We start from the raw sequence: 26297 nt of genomic DNA, 5'->3' as shown, positions 1-26297 counted from the left end.
AGCTGAGAAAAAGAAGAAGTGCCAGCCCCCATCCAGAGAGGACAGTATTTATACCATAATTATTGGCAGAGTACACAAAGATGTAACATTTTTCAGTAAAACCTTTACGTGATTGGTCAGTCATGATGCATGAGGTCACACTTCCCTGACTCATTCTAAAAACCTGACTTCACTAGTCTTAACAAAAGAAGCATACATGAATAACTACATTTATAAACATTTGCAACATTTACTAGGAAAAATGTTTCAATCTAATTCATCCTTCCTTCCTTCTCAGCGCAGTAGATGGACACTTTTAACTAACTGGTACATTGGCACAGTTACAAAAATTCAGGTTGTCCTTGACTTTTTGTCATGAGGAAAGCTGCCACAGTCTGCGCATGCTCCCTTCTCATTAAATTGCAAGCCATAGCCTTGATGGATTCACAGGCAGCCATGTTTTGTGTAGGCCCCAAAAATAAAACAAACACAAAGATAATATTAATTTCATGTAAATCAGTCCATTATGTTTCCCAAGTGCATTATTAATTCACACACACATTATAAAAAGAGGTGTTATTAACTGAAAATGTTTATCAAAATATGCAACAAGTCAAAGTCTATTAAGACAGGAATAATACATCTAGATTACATGGATGAGCTGGGAAGAGAGAAACACATTCTATTAATCTTCAAAGCTAAAAAGGCCACTTTTCTCTACACTGTAAAACACATGTTAATTCAGTAAAAGCATTTTCACACTGAAGTGAATAGGCCTCACTTTCATGTTTTTCATGTGCCATGTTTTTAACCTGCACCAAAATGTGCGTTGCAATTTAAATGCAGCCTGTCTGAAGCACAAAAAAATAAACAATGCATGACTGCAGATGAAATCTGCTCCATCATAGAGTAACGTATATCAGAAGAACTGATAAGTCCTTGCATTCTAGTGATCATCCTTGGAGAGTAAGCTAACCCACACATATTCACATATTCTTGTAATCACAGCCGCACTAGGGTTGTCTTTCAGACCAGCCCACTTACTTTCAGTGTGCAAATATCCAATTAATTTCTCTGATTTTACGCCTAATTATGTGTGATGTTTGCACCTAAAGGAAATTCTGGGCATAACTGTAATTTTGCACTTAAATGGGATTCTTCTCCTACACCGAACATCTAAAATGTCCTACATTTTAATTTGTGTTTAGAAATCATTACATTACATGTAGAATGATTACTTGCACTCACAAGCAATTTATTTCCATTATTTTTAACTTACACAACACCACCACAACCCTCACCATGTTGCTATTCTTAATGCTATATTTCCACCATATATGACATACTATCCACAAAACATCTGGTACAAACAGCTAGCCACATTACCCACTACCACACAAACTCACTCCATACCATCTGCACATAATCAAACTATATGCCTACATGCAACTACTCATTTTGACCTAAAATCTACAAAATATTACCTTATCTACCTACCAAGCCATACAGATAAAGTGATCAAAGAGTCCCTATGTGATAGTTTAATGAACTATCAATTTCATTTTGCCTATGTAATGTTTAGTGATAATTAGTCTTCAGCAAAAAAGCATTTACCATTGAGCATTTCAACTCACCGCTATATACTTTGCCTTCTCAGAGACTTGGATTGACAATAAGGACTCTGGTACACCTGCAACCTGTCAGTGATCATGCCTTTTTTTCACAAACACAGTGATGCATCTGCTATGATTGAGGAGCGGGATTCCCCATACTATGTCACTCAGAACTATTTCCACACCACAGAGTCCTTTCGCCTGTCTTTCAATGAGTACAACTGTACATCAGTCATTTGTTCCTTCAAACCCAGGCACTTTGCTGACTTTTCTTACCTCCTCAATATATAGTCCTCAACACACTTATACTCTCCACACAGCCATTCTCCAAGACAACCGCAATTTAATATAGACACATCAACTGCAACAGAAACTTTATTCGCAATTTCTCTCCAACCACTTGCTAACTAACACTCACCTCTCACCAACAAATTGCCCAAGTAATCTCTATATAACATACATGTATCAATGGCACACTCCACTCCAAACCCACTTTTATTTCATCCCCATCCACTCAGAACTCAATAGGCTAGTCAACATTTGTAACATTGACTCTCTCCCTCAAGCAACACCGTGTTTCCAAAAGAAAGCACATTCAGACTCACTACCATTCATACAGCAGATTCTCAATGACTTCAACCCACTCTTCCAAAACTCTATTTGATTACTTTAATAGCATCAGAAGACTAGCATTAATTATAAATCGTCACACTGTCAAAACCTCATCAGACCACTTCAATCTTGTCCACATCACACCACATTGGTACATTAACCAACCTACCGTTTCCTCCACAACCACTCATAAATGACCCAGCCTTATCTTCATTTTTTTCATATGTCGCCTCAAAACTGAACACTGTAAGAAAAAACACTAGAGAAGAGAAGATAAGCATTGGAAGTGCTATGACATATTAATAACATCCCTGAAAGGTCTAAGATTGTATGACCACACAGTCGTAGGGTCAGTCCTTTAAATCTCCTTGGGCGGGGTAGCTGCTGCACTCTATCAGCTTCCCCCCAATGCCTTCTCTTTAATGTTGGTGGTGCCCCTGTCATCCTGGGCCTGCCATGAGTGGAGAAAATATGAAAATTCAGAAGCCCTACTGGGCATTATGTAAGCTCCAGACTGGAGCAGTGAATATTTGAGATGGACGGCTCTCCCACTGCGCCGTGGAGAGCAACTACCATTATTTCTTTCTGCATGGCTTTTTATTTTTTTAGGGGTGCCCAGTCCCACCCGGGCACCACCATGCCTCCAAATGCTGCCAAGAGCCGAGGGAGCCCACCCCGCACTGCCCCACAGGCTCCAATGCAGTCACAGGTAGCTTCACCTTCCCTGACCGCTACTGCGGGCAGGCTGCTCTTTTGTCTTGGATGTGCCGCCCACTCCACTCAGACATGTGCACAGAGAGCAGGGCAGACCCTGTGCTCATTTTACTCTTGGTGGTGAGCTCAAGCCACCAGGAGCAGTATCAGCATATGTCCTCCCCTCTGAAGTGGTGTAACCTACAGGGAAGTGGTTCTACGGGCTCTCTGCACCAGCCTTTTTTCCTGGTCATTGGCTTTGGGCACATACGTCCAGGGCTTTACCCTCAACTGGCCCTCAGAGGCTGTAAGGGGACCAACCTGGGGTCAACTGGGTCAGAGTCCTTAATCCTTTGTTTGGCATCAGGAGGTTCTTCCTTCTAGTTGTCCATGGAACACCAACCAAGAGAGTATCTCCCCCCTGTGCAAGAATTTTTAAAGGGGAGTGGAAGGTGCCAAAAGACAGGCACCCCTAGCCAATCCCAGGATCTCATGCCACCTCTCTACCCTGTCCCATCCCTCCTACACAGCATGCTGGGACAGTTCAAGATGCAAAATGAACAGATGATGGAACAGAATGTTGAACAATGTCAAACATTCACCCCAGTACTGTGATCTGGGCCGAAATCCATCGTTTTTTGCTCCCGATGCCGTTCCAGTTTAAAGTCAGCCATATGCAAATCAGTCTTGACTCTGCTCCCCATGGGAACAGTCCAGCCCGAACTGCCAGTCCAGGTCCTCTCTGGACCAGAAGCAAGCATCCTGGGACCGGTTTTGGGGTCTCACCCTTCATCAGCCATGCTAGCTTGATTCCAGTGGCATGGGGAGCACGGGGCCCACATCTGGGCATACCATCCCACGCTGGGTGACAAATACCAAAAAAAAATTGATGGATAGAATGTTGAAAAATGTAAAACATTCACCCCAGTACAGAGATCTGGGCCCAAATCCATAGTTTGTTTACTCCCCAAACCATTCTAGTTTAAGCACAGCCATATGCAAATCATTCTTGAGCCTGCTCCCGATGGGAACATCTAGCCCGAACTGCCAGGCCAGGTCCTCCTTGGACAGGAAACAAGCATCCTGTGACCAGTGTCCGGGTTTCACCCCTCATCAGCCAGGCTAGCTTGATTCCAGTGGCATGGAGAGCACGGGCCCAGGTCTGGGTATACTGTCCCACTCCGGTGACAAATGCAAAAAAAACAATTGATGGACAGAATATTAAACATTGTCAAACATGACCCCATTAGGAGCAGGGTCAAGACTGATTTGCATATGGCTGGGTCCAAACTGGGGTGGCATGGTGGGTGAAAAAAGGATGGATTATACCTAGATCTGTTGACTGGGGGTGAATGTTTGCATTGTTCAGCATACTATCCATTATCTGTTATTTTTTCTTTTGTCACCCTAAGGGGGAAGGGTATGCCCAGACGTGCTCACTTGTCACTGGATTCAAGCTAGCCTGGCTGATGAGGGGTGTTAACCAAACCCTGTCCCAGGATGCCTGTTACCTATCCAGAGAGGACCTGGCTTGGCAGATCGGGCTTGACTGTTCCCATTAGGAGCAGGGTCAAGACTGATTTGCATTTGGCTGGTTCCAAACTGGGGTGGCGTGGTGATACAATAAATCCAGATCTGCTAACTGTGGGTGAGTGGTTGCATTGTTAAACATTCCATCCATCATCTGTTCTTTTTGCCCTTGGGACTGTTCAATATGGCATCATCCAGGAGTCACTAGTCACATCTCCTCCGGGAGCCTCATCTCCACCCCTCACTGACTTCCCTTCCAGCGCCTTTGTCCCAAATCTTCAAAAGGGAGCAAGCTCTCCTGTGCTGGCTTCAGAGGTGTGGGCTCCATCCTTTGTTCAGTGGTCTTGGGCTGGCCCATCACTGTTTGATGCAGATACTTCTGCACTGCACTGCATTGCACTGAGTCCTCTCAGAAACAGAGTGAAGCACTGTTAATTACTCCCTTTGTGTGGGGAGGCCTTTTCTCCTGCTTCTGGAGACAGAGGAATTTAATTATCCTGGCCCAGCAGGGTGCCAAAAGGCCTGGGGTCCGATCCTGAGCTGAGCCAGAGAAATATGACAATTCTGGATGACCCATAAGTTGTACAGATATCTTTTTGGAACTTGCACATTTGATTTTCTTACACAGGTTACACCCCATTTTGATATGTCACTGGACTTTGTAGGTCGATGGGAAGCGAAAATGTACTCCAAGGCAGTTTTCTCCTTATCTGTTTAATAAAGTGTTACTACGGACAAAAGAGTAAATCACACTCACTTTCACTGTTAGTGTACACTAGCACAAGGCCTACCCCAGGTCAACATCTAACACTGCAGAGTCACTCCTGTGGCAGCCTACCTGTGCGCAGTTATCACACTGCACATTACAGTAGTCTCTCACGTGTAGCCCACACATGTGGGCACATACATGTTTATACATGTTCAAGTGAACCCAGTCAAGTGCCCCTTGCCCCTGCTGCATCGTAGCAGCCTTCTATTTAAAGGCAGACACTGGAGGTATACAAACACAGTCCATTTGCCATGCTATTGCAATGGGTGAGACACATATAGTGAAACTCATCCACAGTAAAACGTCCAAAACCTGGCGATCCAAAAAGCGAAACAAATCTGGGTGTACTGAATGACCAGAACCAAATTGCAACAATATTGCTGTCATTTTTAGGTATCAGTCACAATGCAGACATTAAAATGTTCAACTCATTGGCTATACTTCATCGCTATAGTACAATAATTCATAGAAAACACAAAAATAAAAACCTTTTTTCAAATTAAGAGAAATACATTTTGGTCAAGAAAAAAGACAAAATATAGCAGACATTATGAAAATAATTAAAACGTGTTTTTATGAGAAAACAATAGTTGATGACCCCATATCAATTCTTGGTCAGGAAATATAGATTTAAGAATCCCAAAGCATATGCTAGTCCTATAATTCCTGAACAAAAAACACTGAAGATTTGTGAAGAATTTTTTTTTAGAAAAGGGGAATTACAAAAAAAGGTTGAAAACTTTTGATGATTGCAGCAGGATTTTAAGGAGACTGTAACGTCCTGGCGATCCCGGGATCGGGGACAGACACCCACAGAACACACCACAACTAGTTATATGGAGGGTATTTAATGGTGAGTAAACAAACAAAGTAAGAACTCAAAGAACGTAGCTGGAACCTCCAGTGAAAATACGATACCCAATCACAGCACCAGGCTCTCACCGTCCTCCGCATGTACACCGGTCCTGATGTATGCCAACGGAGGGCACTGTGCTAAACAGCGGCCGACAATGCCGCTCGACCGCTGTGAGGGGTATTCCGGTCCTGGTACAGGTTAGGGGTCTTTGGGGGATGTGGGAGACAGAGCCGGGTTCTCAACCACTGGTTATGCCTGGAGGACAGGGAGCGGCCACTCCACCTGTTCTACTCCAAGCTGGTCTTTCTGAAACAGCCCCAATGCACAGAGACGCTGAAGGCACCTCCTTGGTGTGCGTCTTCTGTGCCCGAATACTGATGTCAAAACAAATAATACAGCAGAGCGGGGCCGAGAGCAGCCGCTCTATCGCGCCTCCTGTCTCTACTGATCTCTTCGCTGAGACGCGGCAAACACCTCCCGGTGTGCGTCTCAGCGTGTGACAGGCACCAGTAAGTACGGGGGTTGGGAGCGTCCGCTCACACCAACCTCCGTTTGGCCAAACTCGAAGGGACAAACACGCCGACGAGACTGAGAGCGTCCGCTCCCACCAGTCTCAGTCTGGTCCCTGCTCAACGCCGCGCTGACTCGTCCGAGTCGAAAGCGCAGCCCAACAGTGAGTCCGGCTGTAGGCTTAGTTCAAAGACACGGGGCAGAGAGCGTGTGCCTCGACGCCACTTGGAATCCAGGATGCCCGCTACCTCGTACTCCACCTCTGAATCCACGCTCACCGGCACCCGTGGCACCAGTTTTGTAGAGGTCGAGGGCTTCAACAAAGAAACGTGGAAAACGGGATGGATCCGTAAGGACTGGGGCAAGCACACTTTCATATTCACAGGGCTGATGCACTTGGTGATCCGATAGGGGCCCATGAATTTGGGATGAAACACGCTACTTTTCCTGAAATGCATGTTTCTCGTAGAGATCCAGACATAGTCCTCGACCCGGTATACAGGCCCGGGCCTTCTTTTCCTGTCCGCCATCGTTTTGTACCGTGCCTTGGCCTCGTCTAGCGAAGACCGGGAACGTATCAACGTTTCCTTGATGTGCGCCACCCTCTCGGCGGTTACGGGCAACTTGGCTTCCATGACAGGGTGGACAAACGGCAGAAACCGGGGGTGGTGCCCGTAGTTACCATAGAAGGGGGAGCATTTGGTGGAACTGTGCGTGGCGTTGTTGTAGGCTATTTCCGCAATCCACAGTATGTCCACCCATTCTTCTTTCCCCTGGTCGACAAAACAGCGCAGATACTGCTTGAGCGACTGGTTCAGGCGTTCCGTTTGGCCATCCGCCTGGGGATGATAGCTCGTGGATAGGGCTGACTGGACGTGCAACGACGAACACCATGTCTTCCAGAACTGGGCGGTGAACTGTGATCCCCTATCGGACACTATCACGCTGGGCAGGCCATGCAGTCTCACGATGTTCTTCAATAACAAGGACGCCAGTTCGCCTGCCGACGGGACTTGCCTGCAAGCGATGAAGTGTCCCATCTTGGTGAGGTAGTCCACCACCACCAAGATAGCCGTTTTCCCCTGATCCACTGGTAGACCCACGACGAAATCCAGTGATATGTTCTCCCATGGTCTGTTAGGTGTGGGAAGGGGCCGGAGGAGCCCTTGCGTACGTCTATGATCGGCTTTCATGGAGGCACAGACGGAGCAGGCTGAACCCCATTTCCTAACGTCCGCTCGCATGGCTGGCCACCAGAACTGTCTTCCCAGGCTAGCCACCGTTTTATCGAACCCCAGATGACCCGCACACGCGATACATGGCACCCATCGAAGGCCTGCCTCCGGAGTTTAGGCGTGGGTAGCAACATACAGCGGCCTTTCACGGGAATCCCATCCGTCAATTGCCATTCCCTGTGACTGAGGAGCCACCTCCTCCTTGGGAATGTGCGGACCCCTCTTTGGATGCCCCTGAGGAACGTATCAGGTTGAATAACTCCCACGACCACCTGGGGGGGAATGATGGAGTGCTCCGCAACAGGCTTTGGGTCCCTAGTGTCTGACTGCCTTGACAGCGCATCCGCTTTCCGGTTCTCCGACCCAGGCCGGTATGTAATGTGAAAGTTGAATCCTGAGAAAAAGATCATCCACCTCAACTGACGGGGAGAGAGGTGTCGGGTCGCCGTCATAAACTGAAGGTTCCTGTGGTCCGTATACATAGTGACCATGTGCCGGGCCCCCATCAGCAGGTGCCGCCACTCTGCGAAGGCGTCCTTAATCGCCAGGAGTTCTTTCTCAGCGATATGGTAATTGTGTTCCGCGTCGTTCAGCTTCCTGGACATGTATGCCACGGGGTGAAGCAACCCCGTTCCTGGATTCCGCTGGGACAGTATGGCACCCAGCGCCACTTCAGACGCGTCTGCCTCCACTACGTAGGGAAGAACCGGATCAGGGTGTGCCAACACCGGGGCTGTACCGAAGGCTTTCTTTAGGGCCACAAAGGCATTTTGCGCATCCTGGCTCCATACGAACACCTGGGATTTCCTTAGTAGCTGTGTGATCGGAGCCACTAAACCTGAAAATCCCTCAATAAAGCGCCTATAAAAGTTGGCGAAGCCTATGAAGCTCTGGACGTCCTTTACCCCCCCGAGGAACCGGCCATTCCTCCACCGCCCTGATCTTGCGCTCCGCCATCTCCTGTCCGTCTGGGCTCAGCATCACCCCAAGAAATTCCACGGATGTGACGTGGAAGTCACATTTGCTGAGTTTACAGTACAGCATGTTCTCCCTTAGTTTCTGGAGCACCGCTGAGACGTGTCGCACATGATCCTCATTGGTGTCAGAGTAGATGAGGATATCATCAATGTATACGACCACGTATACATCCAACACATCCCTGAAGAATTAGTTGAGGAAGTACTGGAAGGCCGCAGGGGCGTTGCAGAGCCCGAACGGCATGACGAGGTACTCAAAAAGGCCGAACCTGGTCTTAAAGGCGGTCTTCCACTCGTCGCCTTCCCTCATGCGCACAAGATGGTATGCCCCCTTGAGATCGAGCTTAGTGTACACCCTGGCCTTTTTCACTTGTTCCAGGAGAACGCTTATGAGCAGCAGAGGGTATCGGTTCTTGATGGTTATCGCGTTCAATGCCCTAAAGTCCACACACGCCCTCAATTCTCCGTTGGCTTTGGGGATGAAAAAGAGGGGCGATGCGGCTGGGGACTTGGACGGTCTGATGAAGCCTAGCCCTAGGAGCTTGTCAAGATAAGAACGCAGATGGATGTTCTCGGGCTCGTTCAGGGCATACAGTCTGCCGCTGGGAACGCTTGCCCCTGGAACCAAGTCGATCTGGCAATTGTACACCCTGTGTGGAGGGAGTGCCTCCGCCCTTACTTCATCAGAGACATCCTCATAGCTGTGATAGACACTGGGGAGTGTGACGGCTTTCTCGGCTGCTCTGGCTACTGTATGGCTTTCATGCTGCGGAGTGTCTTGGGGTTCCTGATGCATTCCGCACCGTTGCCTACAATACGGTGAAGTCATCTCGATGTTGTGTGTTGACCAATCCATCAAAGGGTTATGCTTTTGGAGCCATGGCAAACCCAATATGACTCGGTATTGCGGGGCTCTTATGATGCTAAAATCGATCTTTTCGCTATGCCATTTACCAAACTTCACCGGTAGCTCTCCCGTGTGATGCCCGATAGGTCCAGTTACCAGGCATCTCCCGTCGACGGCATATACGTCTTCGGGCCTTGGCTTGAGAAGGAGAGTGATTCCTAGTCTCCGCGCCTCGTTAAGATCCATGAAGAGGCCGGTGGCCCCTGAATCCACCATGGCTACCACGGGGATCCATTGGTCCTGGACTCCCACGTGCACCGTGATGAACAAATGACGCTGCCCCTTTTGATCTGAGCTAGACAGTGAAGGGATGTAGGTGTGACTCCAAAAGGCCCCTTCCGTAGTCCTGGAGTCCGTCAGTTTTCCGCCGGTGCGTCCACCACGGCTGTTACAGACCTGTTATTCCGGTACCGACTGGTCTTTGGCTTGGCAGGACACTCACGGACGTAATGTCCTTTCTTGCCGCAATAGAGGCAAAGACCCTGTTTACGGCGTGATTCTTTTTCTGAGGAAGTCAGGCTAGCCCTTATGGCTCCGATGTCCATGGGCTCTGTCCTGGCGGTTGAGCTGGTTTCTGGGCTTCCCATCGAGACATACGAAGGCAGAGCCTTACCTTTCTTCTTATGGTCTCCTTTTCTTTCGCTCAGCCTGTTGTCCAAACGCAGCACCAGACTGATGAGGCCTTCACAGGTCTTGGGTTGGGGGTCTATTTGAGCCACTACGTCTTTGAGCTCATCACATAGCCCCTGGTGAAAGAGAGCAGTTTGTTTGGCGATAGGCCACTTGGTCTCAGCCACCAACCTCCGGAACGCATTGAGGTATTGTAACAGGTCGTTGTTACCCTGTTTCAGCTCTAGCATCTCTCGGTCGGCGGTATATGAGTCTGCTCTATGATCAAACACCCGGAGGAATTCCTCCCGGAACGCCCCCCAATCACACAAAAGGAGGTCATGCCTGCTCACCAGAGGGACTGCCCATTGCGCCGCATCCCCGCCTACATACGAAAGAAGAAAGGCCACCCTAGCTTGGCTGGTAGGGAAGGCCTTTGGTTTACATGATAGATGCAGTGCTACCTGCGTAAAGAACACCAACGGAATGGAGACAGGCATCTCCACCACCACCGCAGGGGTGTGGGACGTGGAGGTAGGAGTAGGCCTCAGAGGGTCCATCAGCATAGCATCCAGCCTAGCCTTCACGTCAGCGGTTTCCTGCCTAGACGCCGTTAGCTCGATTTGTAGGAAAGCCAAAGCGGCCATCACCTCCTCCATTGCAGCTATGTCTGTCACCTGAGTAGGGGATAGTTTGGGTTTGTAGGGTCGGATATTCTGTAACGTCCTGGCATTCCCGGGATCAGGGACAGACACCCACAGAACACACCACAACTAGTTATATGGTATTTAATGGTGAGTAAACAAACAAAGTAAGAACTCAAAGAACGTAGCTGGAACCTCCAGTCAAAATACAATACCCAATCACAGCACAAGGCTCTCACCGTCCTCCGCATGTACACCGGTCCTGATGTACGCCAACGGAGGGCACTGTGCTAAACAACGGCCGACAATGCCGCTCGACAGCTGTGAGGGGTATTCCGGCCCTGGTACAGGTTAGGGGTCTTTGGGGGAAGACCCAGCCGGGTTCTCAACCACTGGTTATGCCTGGAGGACAGGGAGCGGCCGCTCCACCTGTTCTACTCCAAGCTGGTCTTTCTGCAACAGCCCCAATGCATAGAGACGCTGAAGGCACCTCCTTGGTGTGCGTCTTCTGTGCCCTAATACTGATGTCAAAACAAATAATACAGCAGAGCGGGGCCGAGAGCAGCCGCTCTATCGCACCTCCTGTCTCTACTGATCTCTTCGCTGAGACGCGGCAAACACCTCCCGGTGTGCGTCTCAGCGTGTGACAAGCACCAGTAAGTACGGGGGTTGGGAGCGGGATTATATCGACTGACAGATAGTTTCAAGTGTGTAGAATTTATTACTATACTGCTGTCAGTATCTCTGTTAGTTCCTGTTTCAGGAGCCGTCAAGCATTAAGAATTATCCTTTTTGATTCTCATCCACTATAAATCATGTGACCTAATGAGAATGAATGAGAATGAATAACGATATTTATATGCAGTTCTGAAGTCCGAATAAAAACATAACCTGTCTAAATGAAAATGAAAATATATGGACTCAAGACTCTAATTCAGTGCACCATGTGGAAAAATAAAATAAAATTGTAAACTCAAGTCACCGTAAATCTTAAAAAGTTTAAGAACGAACACGAATGGCAACTGGCAAGTGCACAAAAACGAGAACAGAGCTAATAGAACTAATTAACTTTATTTGTATATACAGAACAACACTCTTTTTATATATAGATAACCATCTCCAGCCAAAGTATTTTCTCACTGGCAATAACGAAAAGTGTGATAATTAACCCCCGCAGCCTACAGACTCTACCGGGTCCAGAACGGCAGAGTCAGCACAAGTAGCGTGGGAGGTGAAAAGCCACAGGTACAAGCGATGCTGGAACACCCCACTGAGGTTCACACAGATAAGTACTACATTTCTAATACTTTACCCTTATTTCTAGCAAAGGGCGCCCCTCCTAGAAACTCGCTGGCACCCGAGGAAGCACTTCAATCGAAGTCCTAGAGCGTAAATAAGAACAAATAACAGAACAGATATAGTGAATTTACAAGGGTACACACTAATGCCTTCATTACCATATTAAGGCTCTTTACCATCAGACAGCATAGAACGAATAATAGTCATGATAACGAACCAGACAAATGAGTGTGTGGTAATCATTGCATTCTGAAGTAATTGAATTCACAACGAGTTCTATGTATTTCACCATGTTCCAATTACGTTTATGTGTAACTTGCTAAAAGCTCGCTGATAACGAAATATGAATTGGAAATTGGTTAGTCATTTGAGTATGTGGGTTTTACTGTAAGTAGTGGAGATCGTAAGAGTATTGCTTTTTATCAAAGTTTTATGTTGCACGCCAATTCAACATGCACACATTTGCCCAAAAGACCCCCCACCCGAGGTTACCAAAACGTTTTGTATTTACAGGCACAAGATTGACCTCCAAAGCGTTAAAGGACTAATACGTCGCTTTACAGCTCACATGTCACATGGTCCTGAAGAAAGCCCACTGACCTACAAAGGCGATTAGGGCTGAAACATGTCGACCTTTTAACTTCACGAAAACAGATAGCGTGAGAATCTTAACAATTCTCGCAACGCATATCTACTAGTTTTTCACAGTTAACTCGAATCCAGAACAATAAATACTGCAATCTGGCTGTCCGAGTTATTTTAATCTCACCACCACCACTTATCACTGGACACTACTGCTTTTAACCTTGGGTTACAAACCTCCTGGTGGAGGCTGCATACTAACTAACCCCATGATTATGCAGACACAAGAGTAATATAGCAGAGAATCAAAATATACCGCTACCAAAAAAACATCTACTCACGTGCATGAGGGTTTTTTACCAAGGGACATCCCACTCACCTGTAAAATCCAGGTTAGAAGGACAAGTGATCCTTCCTCCCCCCAATTGATTGATGAGATACCTCAAAGCCGCAAGGTTCCTGGTAACGAATGGACTCCATTACTCGTTACGATGATGTTGAATCCGAATATCCGACGCAGCGTCCTATCTGTCTCCTCCTTAAGTAGGCGGTCCTACAGCGTTATGTAAGCGTGCCGATCCTTGTTACATAACCTGTTTCCCGCTACGCCTTATGGGAACTGTAGTCCGCGCCGCCTGCGGCGGGCTGGATACGGCGGTGTGCTCAAGGGAGAGGGAATTCCTGACAGAGACAATGGTAGAAGGAAGCAGGGTGGGAGATACTGGAAAAGGGGAGACACATGTGAGAAGAGAGAAATTTAAATTGGATGAATGTATGTTTGGGGGGGATGCCCATCCTAAAGAAAATGCAAAAACAAGAGAGGTGTGAGAAGGAGGAGGAGGAGGGAAGGGGGGTGAAGCAGCACTTCAAGAGATAACCCACCAGACAGCAATTTTAAAAAACTGTTAAAAAACTACTGTGAAAAGAAAATAGGAAGAGACCGGGGGAGAATGAATATAGGATCTATATGATCCTTTTAAAGAAGTCTACAGTCAGAACCCAAGGCATAATTTATATTTCATAGTTATATTGCATTATAACCTATGGCACTTGTAATACCGTGGACATGATTTCAGTCATGAGTGTGCGGACATGATTTCAGTCATGAGTATCCCATCACCGAAATATAAATCAGGACCCCAGATTTCGAGATTAACGGCATTCACACCCTCAAAACTAAACATTGTATAAGGCAATTCTGAAAACCTATATATTCTTTAAATTTGGTGTGTACCAAATGGTGGGTGCCATTTAGCTTGGATTTTTCAGCTAAATGGTTTAAGTGAAATGGGTTCTTATATTTGTATTCTGTGGATGTGTTTGTCTACATGATCATATACAAATTACACCTCAATTCCTAATTTTATATTTTAAAGAACATTGTTGCTTCCTTTGCATCACAATATTGTGTAGCTTAAAACGTGATTAGTGTGCATACCTCTAGATCAACAACTTTTAAATCATGCCTTTGTGCTTTCTGAAACTATTCCAAGTGTGTTCTTTTTTAACATGCTGTATTAATTAATTGCTGTATACAATGCGAGGAGTCCTCACAGTTGTTAGTTATGATCTGTCAATAATGCTATAAAACATAAATTAATGGTAATTTATTTCAGTATTTTAAGAAGTATATGTTAATCATCTCTCTGTCCCTGTGGAAGGTTCCCGAACCAAGTGAATGCTGCTAAATATACATTTCTATTGTACTTTATGCACAATCGTGAGGTTATTTTCGTTTATATTTTGCAGATCGTTTTCAACTGAGTCACTAGTGGTTGATGGCGGCAGCCTCTTTCAGCCAAACTGTATACAAAACAAGTACCTTGTCCATGTTTTAAGGTTTGCAGAGAATGTCAGCACATGGGTTGCTGCTGAAATTGTGTCAAGTCACAATCTCAAGGTTTGTATTCAGCTACATTTACCTAGTTTGTCAGTGCCATTATTATAATTAGGGCTCCCGGTTTTATGGTATTTATTTTTTTAACATTTCCGTCTGTATTTATCCATATTAATCTTTTGGTAATTTTATCTGTATTTATTTTGTGTTTTCTGAACAAATGAAGTTGTAAAACTGTACAATTCCACGTTTATTTAACTGAGAGACGTGCACTCATACGTTGATGTCTGTCGTGTTTTAGCTATTTAAACTGCTAACTATTACATAACAATACATGCACTGGTACATACTAGCATTATACCACAAATGTATATTGACACATGCCGTTAATTAATGAAATTTCATCCTGTTTTTTAATTTCCCATGCTGTCTATCTGCTCAGCTGTTAGGCATAATTCATGAAAGACACATGGAGAGTCAGTTAAAAACACTTTATCCACTTTCAAATATAAATGCAGACAGAAAACACATTATTTTCTGACTGTATTTATCTGTAAAAATCCGTGAAAATGGAAAACAGGGAGCCTTAATTATAATATAGTTATCAATAAATCTTACAATCCTTCTTCATGCTATTCTGCTTAGTATCATTAGTATTAGTGGTAGAAATAATAATTGTAATTGAAATAATAATTAGAATAAATATAGAATAGGACTAATAAAATTGAGAAGTAGATGGTGAATATTATTATTAATAAAAATAACAATAAAAATGCCAGTATTCATCATCACCGTAACACCATCAACATCATTATTATCATTATTATTTTTTTATTTTGCTTGGGAATTTCCTGGAATGAGCATTTTGGGTAATGAGTTATATGTTAGGCTGTGAATGTACATTATAATTGATTTCATTGATAAACGTTTTGAGGCCCATGGATAAATAGCCAGTGAGTTCCTTATGCTGGGTAATCTATGTAAGCGAATTTCTGCTGTCACATTATTCAGCATAGACATTTGCAGACTAAGTTCCTCATTGCGATGCCAGTCAGACTGACCATCCAACCATCGCAATCCGGTTCTGACCGCCAAGGCTGGGAAAGTTTCCCCCACGTATTAAGATGCAACCGCTACTACCGCGGCTATCTCATTTACGGCAGTGCACATATCCCCGAATATGTTGTTGCAAGTGTGTACAAACTCACAGGAAACATTTGATGTGTACACATATGCATGATATATGTGGGGATATGCTTTCTGCTGCATATACCCCATTGCTGGAGTGTGGCAATATGTGCACAGTCAAGTCAATGGGGATACATACCACCTATGGACTTACTTGCCTTCCGGTGCCTAATGGTCGTGGTCTTCAGGGTTCAGCTGCCACAGTGTAGGGCAAAGCTGTAGAAAGGGATCTACACTGAAGAGAAGCTAATTTGAGTGAGTCTGCACCTCAAATTCATTGTGTCCGACGAGTCGCGGCAGCTGCTCGGACAGCAACGGTCAGCTTAACATTGTAATCCAGGCGGTAGGCTGAACTCTCTGTACAACTTATTGGCTGCTGCTTTTCTCTGACCGCTATCACAGCGGTCCTAGAAAAGCTGTTGAAGTTGGTGGTCTGTCAGTGGTCGGCCAGTTGGAGTACATGATGCGTAATCCAGCGGTCGGACTGACCGATTACTACAAGACAACTACGGTCTGACCACCTCCGACAGGCCACCTCTTAACGCCCCTTTTTTGCCATTTCATGATTATGTTTGTGAATGCTTCTGTATTGTCAGTAATGCAGCATGTAATTTGTCAAACATATAAGTGCCAGGGCCCTCCTTAGGAGGCCCCTGCAGCTTGCGCTATCCATTGCCCCTGCTGCAAATGACACAATCAACACAACTACTAACTATCAGACCCTACAAGTGTGACAATGTAGATTATTTCTGGCTTGAATGGATTTGGTAGCAGGTATTAGTTATTTCTAATATTTATTGAATTAATAAACAACTGACAATAGAGACAAACATCACCATGATGTGGAAGACTGTCATAAGGGCCGGTGTTGACAATTAAGTGCAGGTGCCAAGCATGGGAAACCACAGGCTCAAATTAAGCACAAATGATCTCTTTGATTTTATCTGTTTACCCAACTATTTAATGTGGGTAATGCAGCATTTTCCACCCTCAGGTGATGATAGTGTATCTGCACAAATTGATTCATAAATAGGTATACTTTCAAGGTATTTATCAGGTTGGTGGTAAAACAATTGTGAAGCTTCAATAGAAGATGCAAAAGAAGGGTTGGGATTCATGCGGTATGCAATGGCGCCTGCTCATGTGTATATCTGTATGATAATGTTCTTAATAAGGTACTGTGCTACAGGCGAGGTGGTAACCCTGAACCCCTCAACAGACTCTGCGGTCTCTTTAAACAACGGGCCCCGACGTAACCATACTTCCGGTTTTCACAGTGGGTCGTCAGACTGAGCAGCATACTCGCCTGCCCTTTACAGATCTCACTCTGGACAGAGCCTAACTCGACTCCCATACTTTCGTGTGCTGCAATTCCTCAGCTTACTGTTCTGAGTGACACTGCACTGTTCACTTATGAGTAACTTTATTGTTTTTTACCATACCTTAGGAATTTACACATTCCTGCATCAGCTGGGATGGAAGTATAGCCCTGAAGAAGTCGAGGGTTTGTACCCTGACGAAACACGTGTTGGCTGGGCAATTGATCTCAAATAAATACAGAGGGCACAAGATACCTGGAGTGTTCTGTCTATGTATTACTTGTTTGTTTGTTTACAGTGGTGATTTGCCTGATATTTCATTAAGTTAGGAGACGCAGAACTTGCTCTGCAGTTCACAACAACGTGTGCACAGGCATTTGGTATAGAAGCTTCAAAAGAACTTCCTCAAAGTTTACCTATCAAGAATTATGCAATCCGTGCTAGTATTTTGTGAGGATACATCCTATTGCTACCCTGAATGCTATAATAGTAATCTAATGTGCCATTTAAGGAATGTAAAAAACACAGTTGATGGACAGAATGTAGAACAATGTCATACATTCACCCCAGTACAAGGATCTGGGCCTAAATCCATTGTTTGTTTGCACTCCACACCACCCTGGGTTGGACACTGGCTATATGCAAATCAGTTCTGACCCTGTGCCTCATGGGAACAGTCCAGTCCGAACTACCAAGCCATGTCTTTCCCAGACCGGAATCAAGCATCCAAGGACCGGTTTCTGGCTATCAGCCTTCATCAGCCTGGATAGCTTGACTCCAGTGGTGTGGAGAGCCTGGGACTCACGTCTGAGCATCCCCAGCCCACTCGGGGTGAAATTGCAAAAAACACAGTTGATGGACAGAATGTAGAACAATGTCATACATTCACCCCAGTACAAGGAGCTGGGCCTAAATCCATCGTTTGTTTGCACTCCACACCACCCTGGGTTGGACACTGGCTATATGCAAATCAGTTCTGACCCTGTGCCTCATGGGAACAGTCCAGTCCGAACTACCAAGCCATGTCTTTCCCAGACCGGAATCAAGCATCCAAGGACCGGTTTCTGGCTATCAGCCTTTATCAGCCTGGATAGCTTAACTCCAGTGGTGTGGAGAGGCTGGGACTCACGTCTGAGCATCCCCAGCCCACTCGGGGTGAAATTGCAAAAAACACAGTTGATGGACAGAATGTAGAACACTGTCATACATTCACCCCAGTACAAGGATCTGGGCCTAAATCCATCGTTTGTTTGCACTCCTGATTTGCATATAGCCAGTGTCTAACCCAGGGTGGTGTGGAGTGCAGAAAAACGATGGATTTAGGCCCAGATCCTTGTACTGGGGTGAATGTACGACATTGTTCTACATTCTGTCCATCACCTGTGTTTTTTGCAATTTAAGGAATGTAGGTATATTTTTTTGTAAAGCAAATGATGACTTTTGGATGTAATGCAGTCCCGATAATGGAAAAAACTATTTGCGGAGATTAAGAGGTTAGCAAAGATTAACGTCCAGAGATGTTATTCTGCAGTATTTTTCTGGTAGTGTGCAACACTTTAGTAACAAAAAATAAATAAATAAAATATTTTCTTAATTGGAGTTAGAATAAAAGGGTAAGCTTGCAGTTGGCTTCCATTTGTATAATGTACATTTCTCAGTTAATGTGGTGTTTGCAGCATCACTAAAATTCTTACCAGTGTTCTCTTGGCCCTTGAGAATATCTGACCCCACCTTGCATATATCTTGAGACGCAGGTTTTCCAAGCAATTTATGTGATCAAAAGCAGTATATGAGTCTATCTGTGGTCTGTAGAACATTTCTTATTCCTAGGTGTGTAGAATTTTGTCCCCAAACATTGACGGGGAGCAATCAGAACAGTATTTTATGTATGAAAACAACCACGGTAGTTACTCTGAAAATGGGGTCCAGAGAGTCGGCAGTTCTATGAGGGGCATTGAACATGTTTATAGGGAGCTCATCTTAACCTACCTCTTTTCCGGAAATTTCTTAATTGTGCCCATTCTTTCTACATAAACCTTTTAACACTTTCCACTCTGCATACTTTGTTAACTACTGCTCACCCAAAGGTACTTGTATCAACTTCCACAATCAGGGATCTCACAATAACCATTGTGTGAAAGGTGTATTTCCTCTGTGCACAAGTTAACATTGGAATCTGCAGCACAGAACTCAAAAGAGCTATCATTTGAGCCACGTCCATAGGAAATACATTGGTGCTTATATAATTCCAACTACAACTCTAATATGAATCTAGCATTTGTCAATTATGTACTATATTAAGCCAGTCATTCCTGCTCCATGTCATGTTATTTGGCAATTGACACTAATGTACATTCAATGTGTGAACTTGAAGTTGTGAAGCACCTTCACAAATCCACTTTTGTTGTGGGCATAAAATACAATTACTTGCCCATTAAGGTTGAAATGCTCACATGCTCACATGTCCTATGTGGGTGGAAGGCAGCACATTTTATAATATCACCAACTAAACCTGCCTACATCATACAGGCACCCAGTGAAGGTTCATAACTGGATAGATGTAGCACAGAAGTCCAAGATTACATGGTCATTCTTCAGAGATATTGCTCACATGGAAATGGACATTACAATTACCAAGACCAGACCCCCCTCTTACATCTTAGAAGGCATTTCTACATTGCTCCTCACACATAGAAGCTCTTGCCTTACACCTTACAGGATGAGCCTGTTTCACATGTCACTATGACAAGATGAAGTCATATACTACCAAAAAACAGGTCAGCTGTCTCTGTTACTAAAAGAAAAAACACAGGAGAGGACCCTGAGGATCTGAGTAACTTCCACGTAGAAAAATTCCATCCAGGATGAACGTCAGTCAGACTTCAGATTAGGTTGCTAGCACAGAAACCAAAATAGTAGTATACTCAACAAGGCCATTTGCATATTAGGCAAGAGTGACTCCTGCCTCCTCATTCTCCTAGACCAATCAGCAGCTTTTAACATGATTATACACTGCACTCACTTGAACATCTTTAAGGAAAGAAAGGGCTTGAATGTCACAGTCCTTAGCTGGTTCTCGTCATATCTTAAAATAGATCTAAATGCACATAACTAACACACTCTGTCCAAACTCTTAATGCTTCATCAAGGTGTTCTTAAATTATGTTTTACTCTATTCAGTCTCTATATAGAATATTGTGCTTCTATTCTCAAACATTCCCATTCTATTGTTAGGCAAATTATATTTATTGTATGGGATATTTTCTTAAGGCACGTCATTCATTTCCTGGGTTCTTGATGATATTCAGTTGAGAATGTTTCTACCACATCTGAAGCTGAATCTGCTTAAAACAGAGTTCCTCCTGATCTCTCTTCCAAACTTCTCCATCCATGTGAAACCTGCCTCATCGCTTTTTTGTGTTCAACTACTACCCTTGCACTGTAGACAATAATGTATCCCTTCAATCACACATAGCCCATTAGCCAAAAGAATAAATGATGTGTTCAGACAGTTAGTGGAATAGCCTTTACTCCCAGAGGATGATTTAAAACAAGTGATTTGTGCTCATGGTATCTCAGCTGAACTACCAAAACTCCCATCTAGGAACTGCATATCTACGCCTAGACCTTCAGAAAGTGGCTCTGCCCACTGGTGCGTGACTGGCTACTTTTCAAAAAGAAAGTGTGTTCACAGCTTCTCAGTCCTGGTTACAGTGACTTGGCTCCTCGTTGAGGCAAGACGTATCTGCAAACTAACTTGTTATTATAAGTCTTATCACCTTGATAAGACTTATAATGGGCCCCAGTACCAAGAACCCTGATTCTACCCCCACCCTCTGCTACAGCCCTTCTCACCCTCAACATCAGTCTTCTCTTGTTACTCTGCTGCCTCACTGTACCACTCTCTGCCCAGGGAGTGTTCTCTAGTGCCTCCTGCACACTCCCACACGCACCTTTGCCAAACCCAGCACAGACAGAACTCAATACCACCTATCGCACACTCAGATGGATCAAACACCGCCCACACAGGACCCTACAGTCATGCATGCTCCTCAACACTCACTCACTCTTGAAATATGCCGAGGAGATCTGGGACCTGTTGCATGACCATAAGCCCGACCTTCTGTTACTCATGGAAACAAGGAGAAATCCAGCCTCCACACTGGACATTGCTAAAGCTTTCACAGCCAGCTACAAAATAACTTGGCAGAACTGACTGCACAAACCTAGAGGAGAAGTCACAATAATATTTAAGGACAACATCATCTATACCATAGACATATCCACCGACTACATGGAACATCTTGTGTTCAAACTGCGCATCACAGCAAAATTCAGCCTGCACAGAACCCTTATCTACAGATAACCAGGAACTCACACTAACTTTGACAACAACATCACAGACTTTATTGCACCCATCATCATCAACTCTAGCACCTTCATCATCCTCGGAGGCCTGAACTTCCACCTGGAAGAGTGCACCAACTAGACCTCGACTGCCCTGCTAGAAAACCTTGGAAAATTCTGCATTACCCAAAGCATCAATGGACCAAATCATACCGCCGAACACCTCCTGCACCTGATTTTCACCTTCTTCAACAACATCTCTATTGACAATCCATCTCCAATCAAGTGGACAGACCACACATCATCTTTTTCCATATACCTGTCCCACAACACTGTAGACCCACCACACCTGGACCTGCCCGCATCAGCTTGAAAAACATCACAAAAGAGCACTTGAATTCCACTCTTTCTGTGCACCAATCCAATCACACCAGAAATCTGCAGGAAGAAATCCAAAGCTTCAACAGCTGGATCACTGCAAGCACCAACACCCTGGCTTTACTCAACCATAACTCAATGACAAGAGTATTTCAACAAGTAAGCTGGTACAAAATAGAAATCAGGATGGAACTTCGCAAGCAAATGGAGCACAAGTGGAGAATGAGCCAAGATGCCATGAACAAAGAAATATTCAAACCTGCCCTGAGACGCTACCACCAACAGATCAGAATAGCCAAGGCCATAGTCATCGCAGACAGCAGCAATGAAATATTCACCACCATAAAAGACTTCACCTCACCTCAAGCTGCTTCCAGCAACATACTCCCTGCCACGAGACATCTGCAACAAACTCAAATTGTTCTGTGACAAGAATACCTCTATATGCTACAACTTCGCCCTTCAACCTGACCTCGTCTCCCTTACAACTTGGCTTCTCATGACACCTAGCACCTTCGGTGCCTCGTCATGAGGCACAGTGGCGGTGCTCATGACGAGCTGAGCTCGTCATAACCATCGCGGCGCTCCCACGCGGGGATAATTCCCCTGCTGTGCTGAGCTTTCTAAGAAATGGGCATGGTCATGATGATCTCAGCTCGTCATGAGCACAGCGCCACTGTGCTGCATGACGAGCCGAGCTCGTCAAGAGCACCGTGGCGCTGCGCATGGCCCCCCTGCCCCCTGTACCACGGGGGAATTACCCTTGTGGCGAAGGGGTTAAATAATGGACCTGGACCTCAAAGCCCACCATTACTATGAATGAGACTACCACTCCTAAGATGTCCATCCACTCCAGAACCCACAATCGATCCCCTATCTCCATCAAGCCTTTATCAAAGAACGCCTTCCTATCAGCAAAACTATAACACCAATTGTCATTGCCCCCATCGACTCAGCCATCTTCCTGGATGCCTTGAAACACACCATGGTCATGCCTCTGCTCAAGACACCCTCCATGGATCCAGCCACAGTCTTCAACTACAGACCTATCTACCTCTTAGCCTACCCAGCCAAGGTCCTTGAGAAGATCATCATTTTTTTGGTCTCATTGACCTCCTTATCAACCATTAGCTCCTCGACACCACACAGCCTGGATTTAGACCCAACTACAGCACCAAAACTTGACTCATCACATTTCAGATGACACCCGGATTTTAATGGACAGAGGAGACACGGCAGCCATCATCCTCCTAGATCTTTTTACAGTGTTTGCCAGAATCTTACACTTCATTGTCTTAAGTCGCCTTCATGAGATTAGCATTCAAGCAGCCACTTTCTGTTGGATCAGCTCCTTCCTGATAAATAGAACTCAAACTGTCAGCCTGGTACTGTACGTTTCGAAAACCTTTATCTGTGGAGTTGTTCAAATGCCAATGTCATCTGCACTCACGACATCAACAGCCTCTCCTACACCCAGGACACACAACTGATACTTGCTCTCTCAGATAAAAACTCTTACACAATGATCAAGTTCACCTCCTGCATCACCGAAGTCACCAGTTGGATAGATCCAACTGTCTCAAGCTGAGCCCCAACAAGACAGAAGTGGTAATCTTCAGCAACAACACCTCGCCATGAGACTGCACCTGGTGACCGGCTAACCTTGCACCTCCACCTACGCCAAGAACCCTGGGATCATCACTGACCACAAACTGAACATAACAGCACACATGAACATACTTCCACACCCTGAAGTTACTGAGGAAGATCTCCAAATGGCACCCAAGTAACACTAAATAAAACATCACTCACGCCCTTGTCACCAGCAAACTGGACTATGGGGAAAACCATCTCCATCAGAATCCCCAAGCAACTCACCAGTAGCCTACAAACCATCCAGAACTTAGCAGTCAGACTCATCGTCAAATTCCCCTGCAGAACACACAACACACTACTCTTCAGGGACCTCCACTGGTTCCTGATACACAAATGTACCGAGTTCAAATTCCTTATACACGCATTCAAGGCACTACACAAAATAGGTAATATCTACCTAAGCAGCTGCATTTCCTTCCACCAACCGTGCAGACGGCTCCACTCTGCTGGACTCTTACTCAACACATCCCACGCATACACAAAAACAGATCCGGAGGCTTGACTTTCTCATACATCTCTCCTAAAGCATGGAATAATCTCCCACCACAACCTCAAAACCTCCTCATCTCTTCTTGAGCTCCACAAGAGGCAGTAGACCTGGATCCTTGAATAACCCGACCCTAGAAAGGCAATTACACCTGCTCAGTGCCAGTATACCCCTGGATGATAGTGTGCTCTACAGATACAAATACCATGACCTTGTGTTGCCAAGAAATTGTTAATCTCAAGCACCCAGTACCCCATTGTGGAGGGCTGACACTGATCTCTTGGGATTTTCATCATTCAAGATGGGTGCCGCTCGCCGCAGAGGTTTTTCCAGCGTTTGTGAGCCCTGACCTGACTTTGCAACAGGAGTTGTCTTCACTTTAAAAACCCATCGTGATCCAGAGGAAGGAGACGCGAGGTCGCAGAGGAGGTGAGAGGCGCGGCCCCGGGACTGCGAGGTACAGCGTCATCAACATCAGCTGTTTCCTCTTCCCGCGGGCGCCGCGCCCCCTCCCAGTGCCCCGCCCCCAACAAGGCGTACTTAACCTCTCGCGGCCCCCGCTTCGCGGGTGCCGCTCGCCGCAGAGGTTTTGCCAGCGTTTGTGAGCCCTGACCTGACTTTGCAACAGGAGTTGTCTTCACTTTAAAAACCCATCGTGATCCAGAGGAAGGAGACGCGAGGCCGCAGAGGAGGTGAGAGGCGCGGCCCCGGGACTGCGAGGTACAGCGTCATCAACATCAGCTGTTTCCTCTTCCCGCGGGCGCCGCGCCCCCTCCCAGTGCCCCGCCCCCCCTCACCTCAAAGATATTTGAGCAGGGCCTTCAACGCGCATCGCGGGACGCGCGCGGGCCGCAGCCCGGGGCGAAGCCCGGGCAAAGGGCGGGCCCTCTACGGCCCTCCAAGGCCGCTTAAGGCCGGGCTGGGCCACCTCCTTTACGTCGGTATCAGTTTCACACACCCTATCGACGTACGATCACGATCATGGCTAAATCGGGTATTGATGCCCAAATAAATGTAGAATGTACCTCTATTCTGGGACCTTTGGACAAATTCTTCTTCAAAGCAACCGCCGAAATAGATAGAGATCTAGCCCTGGTAGAGCGCCGTATCGCACGGCGACAATCCATAGAGCAACTTAAAAACTCCATACAATATACAGGTCTCACACTTACCCCTGAGCCTCATCCACTAAACTCGACCGTGGAAAATACTGATGATGACCCATTAAACACAGATAATGTTCCTCTACTGTTTCAATCCTATTTTTCCCCGAAAAATGGTGTACCTGTTCTATCCCCATTACATCCAGCTATTAACACAATTACTGCATCTACGGATCTTATCGATCTTGTCACTCCAAATCTGCCAAAGATCGCGGAGTTTGTTGCACCTGATATAATAGAAGTCCCTTCTTCTTTGGGGACCCAAAAGTTAACTATGTTTCAACCTCCACCTCTTGTACTAAGGTTAGACAAATCTTCACATGTCATAAATCAACCTAGAAAGAAACAGGCCATTATTCGATCACCTCCTAAAAAACGCCGAAAAAGAGCCCCAGTAAAACCGAATTGTAAAACCCAAAAACCTGCTAAGGACCTACTTACTAAGGAGCTGTTACAAATAGTAGAAGGAACATCCACCTTACCTCGGGAAACACTTACCTCTTGTGTCCCTCCTTCAATCAAAGATTTTGTGGACGCAATGGAACACCTTATTAAGGCCCTATTAATTCCAATACTCGAGAGAGTGAAGAGAATAGGTAGTCAGGTGGATACCCTTTTAGGAACCTTCACTCAAAATCAAGCAGGTAAAAGGGCCCAAGATGTTGTGTCAAATTTAAAGAATGGAGACAAAACCCTTAACATAATAAAAACTACTATGGCCACAATAGATCCCACAACTTCTATAGGGGGAGAGAAAACGTCCAATAAAGAAAAAATGACCCCGGCCCAAAAAACTACGAAGGACATGAGATCTTCAACTCAAAAAACAATCCAACAAACAGATTCAACAAAGAAGAGGGCAGCAAATCAAAATCTAATTCCCCCCACAAAAGCGCCTCATAATACCCAGGAGCAAACGGCACAAATAAACTCCCTTATAGCTTCTGCAAAGATGGGCAACACACTATCCACTTCAGATAAGACTAAGACTGCCTCCCCACACAAAAAAACGGCCACGCGAAAGGCACGTCGATCTACCCCACGCTGCATTACAGAATGTTATTGTTTTAACGGGGGTCCTACCATTATCTGCTACGGGAGGTCATG

The 26297-nt window shown here is 45.6% G+C and overlaps 1 protein-coding gene across 1 annotated transcript in view; it reads left to right on the top strand.

The window, feature by feature from the left end:
• KNDC1 (kinase non-catalytic C-lobe domain containing 1) overlaps positions 1 to 26297 on the top strand; it is a 654634-nt gene that overhangs the window by 547862 nt on the left and 80475 nt on the right. The window contains exon 15 of the mRNA XM_078640463.1: positions 14565 to 14715. Within this exon, the coding sequence (XP_078496589.1) occupies positions 14565 to 14715 (151 nt within the window). The remainder of the gene's footprint in view (positions 1 to 14564; positions 14716 to 26297) is intronic.

This window comes from Lissotriton helveticus, chromosome 5_1, assembly GCF_964261635.1.
Source record: "Lissotriton helveticus chromosome 5_1, aLisHel1.1, whole genome shotgun sequence".
Taxonomy (NCBI): domain Eukaryota; kingdom Metazoa; phylum Chordata; class Amphibia; order Caudata; family Salamandridae; genus Lissotriton; species Lissotriton helveticus.
The sequence above is the reverse complement of the archived record's forward strand: the minus strand, read 5'-3'. Positions and strand labels throughout refer to the sequence as shown.